The following is a 7,500-nucleotide window of genomic DNA, read 5'->3' as shown; positions in this document are numbered from 1 at the left end:
CTTATCTTTTTATAAAAATGTTTTATATGTTCAAATATAAACTTAATCAAATCTTTAAATAGAAAGTAACTATGTGTGTTACCTCCTCGAAGTCGGTTGTCTCTTCGAGTTTGCTGATGACAGTGCGGGGGGTGCTTTCTCCCACGTCTACTTCCTGGACCGACATTGTTTCAGCCAACCGGTGGCGACGGATGCTGACAATCCGTCCAACCCGCAGGTCCAGTCGTGACGGATCTATGCAAGGCTCCGCCTCCAAAGAGAGAGCGCCAGAGTTCGGACGAGCTGAAAGAGAAAAACAGCCAGGCGCTCCTTTCTTCTCTTTTTCGTTTATATTTTTCTACTGTCTGATATTTCCTTCTGTCATCGTCTCACCTTTCCTCTCTCCTCGCCTCCTCCTGTTCTGTCTATCTCTCCGATCATGTGAGGAGGAAGGAGGGGGGTTAGTTGGAACAGCTGCTGATGCCCCGACAGGAGGTGGAGCCGGGGCGAGCAAAGCCTTGGCTGAAAGAGATTTCAAAAAGAACAGATTTTTCTTTTGCTGTTGTCGACTTTTAGAAAATAAACGCAGGAATTGAATCTAATTGTTCAAACCTAACTTTGACTTAATAGTTTTTATTAGATTAAAGGAAGACACTCTGATAATCTGTTATTTAAATCTGACCACAGCTGACACTGAAGCGGCTCAGAGGGAAAGAAAATCAACAACAGTTGCTTGTGTGTGTCTGCATGTTTGCTTTTCTATCTTTGTGAGGACCAGGTTTCGTTTTACACGACATTTCGGAAAGAAATCATACAACAAACAGGAAGCATAAAGTTAGGTGGAAAATGATGGACCAACTTCATTTGTGGCAACAACATGTCCTGTAAAAATCCCACAATCTCACTGACAAGGAAACGAGTCGTACCGTTGTATGAGGTAGCTAACAGCTAGCCACGTTTAGCTTGACTGTCATGTAACTCTTAAGTGGCATTTTACGTCGCATGATGACGAGTTCTGAGATTAGAGACTCTGGTTGTTGGTGAATTCATCTGTAAGTGTGTGATTTGCTGAGTTGGTCATCTAATTGATCTCCACACGCTATAAGAACAAAACTGTTAAATCTGTCACGAGTGGTCATCATGTGTCGGGTGTGTACCAGGCTTTAGATACAAAGGGAGGACATTTTGAAAAGCTGTAACATTTTACGGAAGCAGAGGAAATGTCTGAAAAGGAAAAACTATCATTCTTAGACATTCAGTCTGTTTTTCGTGTCTTGAAAGTTGTGTTTGAGGTTTTAAACTTAAAGCTTGAGATTATGTCTCTGAGCGTCCTGAGAAATATAGAAGTTCAAACCTGTGCGTCTCCTCTGTTTGTCCTGAAGTTGAACTCTCAGCTGTTGGATGTCGTTCTTCAGTTTGCCGTTTTCCACCAGCAGCTTCTTCTGATCTCTGACTGACGCCTGCAACACTAAACACACACAAAACACACGTGTAGTTTTCATCTCGTCCACAAGGGGCACAGTGCCACCTTGAATATTATTCAACTGTTTTCTATTTTAGTTAAAGTGTTTAAAAAACGTTTCTTGACTTTCTTCTTTCTTTCTATGGCATCATACCATATCTAATTCTATAGTATTGTAATTTCATATCGACTTGATGGTGTTAAGTTTTCCACATGCACTTCCTCTTACGTGCTTTCTCTCTGCTCAGCAGGACGTGAGTATTAAAATACTCAACGATCTGCTCGCCATCCTCTGGGTCGAACTTCATGAGAGCTGCTGCCAGGCTACGAGAGGGAAAAACAAGAGATGCATAAAAAACTGAGTCATTTTTTACAGGAAGCCCACAAATTATCCGTCGCTCACTCCAGTCTTTCCATCCATTCAGAGGAAATAACCATTAAATGTGTTTGAAACTTGTGCAATGTATCGAAAAAGTCAATGGGAACAAGTTCAGGTTGTTCTTGAAGAGCCATAAGTCCAAGTAGGGTCTCAACTGGGACACATTTAGGAAGGTCTCAAGTTGATGGAGATACGCTCAGATCACAGCTAAGTCCAGTTCAAGCAAGTCTCTGCCAGGTTTGGACTGGTTTTACTGGTTTTACTGGTGTTTTATGTATAACCAGAGGCGCTGCTTGTCAAAACGCAGGACAGGCGACTGCTTGGGGCCCCAGGCCAGTAGAGGGCCTCATATGGCTGACAATCTTTAAACCACAGCAGTTGCTCAAAATGTGCAAAGTTTGCACTTATAGTAGGAAAGCTCCCTAAGAAGGCCCCGTCGACAGCACTCAGGGTTGTTGTGCTGCTGAGTGTCACACTGGCTGGTACAGGTGGAGAAGCTAGCGGCAGGTAGCGATTAACAGAAGTCCCAGGATAGCTGATCACGGTCTAACAAACATGCAAGATGACAGTCAGATGACAGAGAGTTTCTCTATCACAACTCAAAAGACAACAGAGGCAACACCTTGTGGCGCTATTTGGTACTACAATGATATTCTGACTGTTATTCTGTGAAAGCCTTAGTTTGGTAATGAAAGTCACAGATGGACTATAAATGTTTTTAATGTTCTTTATTTTTATATTTTAAAATTATACTAATGTGAATATGTGAAAAATGTTCACATGTTGACTTTTTTTTGTTGGTGTCTGATTATTAATGACATTAAGGTGGAGGGGCCCCTCCATTTTGTTTTTGCCCTGGGCCCCAACAGAGTCTAGAATCACCACCATGACAGTTAAAAGATGTCACAAGTCTTTGAGGTTTCTGTTTATCAACTAATCCCATGAGGTGAAATGACATGTTGATCTGATGTTATATTCAAATCAGTGATGTCACCAATATACTGATCAGATATTTTTATAGATGATATCTTAGAGGATGACTTTCTCATGGCCAGAGGGGCGCACACGCAGACTGTGAGAAATGTCAGAAATAATTGAGAAGGGGAAGTTTGTGATCTCACTTCTGTAGCAAAAACAAAAACTAAATGAATCTTGTTGTCTTAATCTGCTTCAAAGCATTTCTAGTTTTAAATATATGATCGACTGGAGAATTAAAACAGTCAGCTGTTAGCTTGAATATCAAGACTCCTAGTTAATATGCATGACAGATTATGACTTTAGTGTTACCGCTTGTTGAGCCAGAATGTTTGCTCAAATAAACACCTAAAACATCTATACTGTGCTAATTCATTAAAATGAAAGAACTTTGGATTGATTTAATCTGTGATGAAGGAACTTAATTTGTAAACCTTTAAAGGTCCACAGCCACAGAGAGAGACAGAAACCACATATTTACATAATGACAAACAGAAAGCTACGGACGCGCCCGTAAGGCCTGGTTAACATTTACATACACAAATACACTCGACACTTCCACACTTATCTTTTTCACTGTTAAAGGACAATTCCCTTTAAGACACTTAAACTGCTTTGAAAACCGTTAAGGAACATTTCTTGTCCTTGTTTTCGACCTAGTTCTTGTCCCCAGATGGGTCTTGAGTTCATGCATTATAAACTTAAACGTCTATGCTGCTTATCGACGTGATGAAGCACAATGGCTCAATTTAAAGGGAAATACCGTAACAAGAAAATCTTGTTAAAAAATGACTGTCCTTATCAGGGTCGTTTTTTTAAATCTCCATCGTCTGAATAGTTTGAAGTCCCTACATTGGATAAATAAATGTAATGTTATACAGATTATGATCCCTATCTTTAAAACTAAATAAGAATATTGCTTCTGATGTTTTTCCCAAAATAATAGTTGGGTCCCCAAAATGTTTAATAGGATTGTGTCCTCACATTGTCATCTAAACAAGCAGACGCACACACACACACACACACACACACACACACACAGACGCACACACACACACACACTCACACACACACAGACACACACACACACACACACACACACACACACACACACACACACACACACACACGCAGCAAATGGTCAACCAATGAAACGCAGAGAGAGACAGCTGCAGTCCTGCCTCCTGCTATTAATAACATCAGCTGCTACAACAACAGTGTTGAAAGAAGTACTCACTCTGGTAAAAGTTTGACAGTCTAAAAACTACAAGTGAAAAACTATATTCACCACATTTTATAAAGGTTGGGATGAAAAAATGTCACCAAGAGTCCATTAAAACACTTTAACAGAAACTGGAAAATGACTACTTTAAGGTAAACATCACTATGGGAGGGATAAATATTTATCAGTGTCAGATAATCCTGTTAGCAACAAACGATGCACAGAAACAGGAAACTCTTTTCTAAACATTAAATTGTATGAAATCTTCTCGTTTCTGACTTTCTATTTAATGAGAAGAACATAAATACTTCCTTTTGTTTTGCCTTGAAGAAAACCTAAAAATAAAAAACGATTTAGTCAAGAAAAGGAAAGAAAAAGCTGCAAAAAGTGAAGATAAAGAGAGTTCCTGTCTTTTATAATCGTATGTAAACATGTAGGTCAGGTTTATGAAGACGCTCAAATCCGACTTTTACCTCAAATTTAACCTTTAAATGTCCTCTGCAAGGACTGTCAGTCTCCATATCACCTCCATGTATCACTACGAGATGTGTGAAGTAAAGGAGGAGGATAAGTTTGTAGAAAAATGAAGAAAAGCTCAGAAGAAGAGGCATGTTGGTTTGTACCTGGGGTTGAATGTGTGGTCGCTGTTCTCCATGTTGGACGATGTTGTCTGTCGGACGGTCGGAGGCAGAAAGCTCCAAGTCGGTCGTCAGCTGAAACTCTGTCAGCTGTTTGCTTCTGTCTCCAGGAGGTCAAACGACCCCCGCTTCAGCATGTCTCAATAACACAGAGTTAAACTGATCCTCAAAGGATCCATGAAGAATATCTTCTTCTTCTAAATATATCAAATAGTTTTGTTCTCCTTTGAGTATTAAGAAAAGTCTCATGTATTATTATTATTATTATTATTATTATTATGAATTATCTTTTGGTCTTTTTTTCAAACATAACTCGCTGACAAAAACACTTTACAGAATGTTCCGATGTGTGAATGATGTGACTTTAGGAGGAGAGGAGAATGAATCTGGTTTTCTCTTCAGATCCTCTGATTCACATTCTGGAGCTGTGATGACGACGGGATGGAACAGCTGTGTCACTTCAATGTTTACAAGTCGGCCATGTTTGTCTCTAGAGACGTCAGGATGGTTTGTTTCTTTAGTGTTCTTGTGATTAAGGGTCTACTTCTGGTCTCTGTGTATTAAAGGGGACATTATGAAAACTTCTTCAAGTTTCTGAACATATATCTTTATAACCTGAGAGTCTACTGACCCACAACATGTGAAATAAACCATCCAGTCCTTTGTTTGTGGTCTGCATAAGTCTTACAACACAGAGAAGCTCTGTTTCTAATGTGCTCTCCTTGTGATGTCACAGTGGGATTCTGGTAAAATAAAATCCCCTCCCCTCCCCTGGTATCTCCACCCATGGACTCCACCCCCAGACTAGAACAAAACTTTTGCGCAGGTCTGCCATTTTTATTCTCTCTACAGAGGAGTGATGTCTACGGGGAAACTGAGGGGGGGGGGGGGGGGTCATTACATTTAAAGAGACACACACACCAAAACGGAGCGTTCTGAGAGAGCTGGTTTATACAGGGTCACAAACCTCCTCTGGTGCTTGATTCATGTTATATTTTGATCAAAGCACAGAACAGATGTTTCATTTAGACCACAGGGGGACTGTTTGAAAAGGTGGAGAAGGGGACTGTTAGAAAAGGTGGAGGAGGGGACTGTTAGAAAAGGTGGAGGAGGGGACTGTTTGAAAAGGTGGAGGAGGGGACTGTTTGTAAAGGTGGAGGAGGAGACTGTTTGAAAAGGTGGAGGAGGAGACTGTTTGAAAAGGTGGAGGAGGGGACTGTTTGAAAAGGTGGAGGAGGGGACTGTTTGAAAAGGTGGAGGAGGACTGTTTGAAAAGATGGAGGAGGGGACTGTTTAAAAAGGTGGAGGAGGGGGCTGTTTGAAAAGATGGAGGAGGACTGTTTGAAAAGATGGAGGAGGACTGTTTGAAAAGATGGAGGAGGGGACTGTTTGAAAAGGTGGAGGAGGGGACTGTTTGAAAAGATGGAGGAGGGGACTGTTTGAAAAGGTGGAGGAGGACTGTTTGAAAAGGTGGAGGAGGGGACTGTTTGAAAAGATGGAGGAGGGGACTGTTTGAAAAGGTGGAGGAGGACTGCTTGAAAAGATGGAGGAGGGGACTGTTTGAAAAGATGGAGGAGGGGACTGTTTGAAAAGGTGGAGGAGGGGGACTGTTTGAAAAGGTGGAGGAGGGGACTGTTTGAAAAGATGGAGGAGGGGACTGTTTGAAAAGGTGGAGGAGGACTGTTTGAAAAGATGGAGGAGGGGACTGTTTGAAAAGGTGGAGGAGGGGACTGTTTGAAAAGGTGGAGGAGGACTGTTTGAAAAGATGGAGGAGGGGACTGTTTGAAAAGGTGGAGGAGGGGACTGTTAGAAAAGGTGGAGGAGGGGACTGTTTGAAAAGGTGGAGGAGGGGACTGTTTGTAAAGGTGGAGGAGGAGACTGTTTGAAAAGGTGGAGGAGGGGACTGTTTGAAAAGGTGGAGGAGGGGACTGTTTGAAAAGGTGGAGGAGGACTGTTTGAAAAGATGGAGGAGGGGACTGTTTAAAAAGGTGGAGGAGGGGGCTGTTTGAAAAGATGGAGGAGGACTGTTTGAAAAGATGGAGGAGGACTGTTTGAAAAGATGGAGGAGGGGACTGTTTGAAAAGGTGGAGGAGGGGACTGTTTGAAAAGATGGAGGAGGGGACTGTTTGAAAAGGTGGAGGAGGACTGTTTGAAAAGGTGGAGGAGGGGACTGTTTGAAAAGATGGAGGAGGGGACTGTTTGAAAAGGTGGAGGAGGGGACTGTTTGAAAAGGTGGAGGAGGGGGACTGTTTGAAAAGGTGGAGGAGGGGACTGTTTGTAAAGATGGAGGAGGGGACTGTTTGAAAAGATGGAGGAGGGGACTGTTTGAAAAGGTGGAGGAGGACTGTTTGAAAAGATGGAGGAGGGGACTGTTTGAAAAGGTGGAGGAGGGGACTGTTTGAAAAGGTGGAGGAGGACTGTTTGAAAAGATGGAGGAGGGGACTGTTTGAAAAGGTGGAGGAGGGGGCTGTTTGAAAAGATGGAGGAGGACTGTTTGAAAAGATGGAGGAGGGGACTGTTTGAAAAGGTGGAGGAGGGGGCTGTTTGAAAAGGTGGAGGAGGACTGTTTGAAAAGATGGAGGAGGGGACTGTTTGAAAAGGTGGAGGAGGGGGCTGTTTGAAAACATGGAGGAGGACTGTTTGAAAAGATGGAGGAGGGGACTGTTTGAAAAGGTGGAGGAGGGGGACTGTTTGAAAAGGTGGAGGAGGGGACTGTTTGAAAAGATGGAGGAGGGGACTGTTTGAAAAGGTGGAGGAGGGGACTGTTTGAAAAGGTGGAGGAGGACTGTTTGAAAAGATGGAGGGGGCTGTTTGAAAAGGTGGAGGAGGGGACTGTTTGAAAAGG

At 42.4% G+C, this 7,500-nt stretch overlaps 2 protein-coding genes across 2 annotated transcripts in view; one reads left to right on the top strand and one right to left on the bottom strand.

The window, feature by feature from the left end:
* Positions 1 to 4,778, bottom strand: part of LOC132958116 (aminoacyl tRNA synthase complex-interacting multifunctional protein 1-like) — a 5,981-nt gene extending 1,203 nt beyond the window's left edge. The window contains exons 1-5 of the mRNA XM_061030740.1: positions 4,641 to 4,778; positions 1,671 to 1,765; positions 1,334 to 1,447; positions 373 to 501; positions 83 to 282 (exon numbers count right to left, since the gene is read on the bottom strand). Of these exons, the coding sequence (XP_060886723.1) occupies positions 83 to 282; positions 373 to 501; positions 1,334 to 1,447; positions 1,671 to 1,765; positions 4,641 to 4,672 (570 nt within the window). The 5' untranslated portion in view covers positions 4,673 to 4,778. The remainder of the gene's footprint in view (positions 1 to 82; positions 283 to 372; positions 502 to 1,333; positions 1,448 to 1,670; positions 1,766 to 4,640) is intronic.
* Positions 4,779 to 5,096: 318 nt separating this feature from the next.
* LOC132958961 (uncharacterized abhydrolase domain-containing protein DDB_G0269086-like) overlaps positions 5,097 to 7,500 on the top strand; it is an 11,563-nt gene continuing 9,159 nt past the window's right edge. Inside the window, exon 1 of the mRNA XM_061032037.1 lies at positions 5,097 to 5,162. Within this exon, the coding sequence (XP_060888020.1) occupies positions 5,097 to 5,162 (66 nt within the window). The remainder of the gene's footprint in view (positions 5,163 to 7,500) is intronic.

Source organism: Labrus mixtus, chromosome 23 (genome assembly GCF_963584025.1).
Source record: "Labrus mixtus chromosome 23, fLabMix1.1, whole genome shotgun sequence".
NCBI classification, from domain to species: Eukaryota; Metazoa; Chordata; class Actinopteri; order Labriformes; family Labridae; genus Labrus; species Labrus mixtus.
This window is presented reverse-complemented; position numbering and strand designations above follow the sequence as displayed.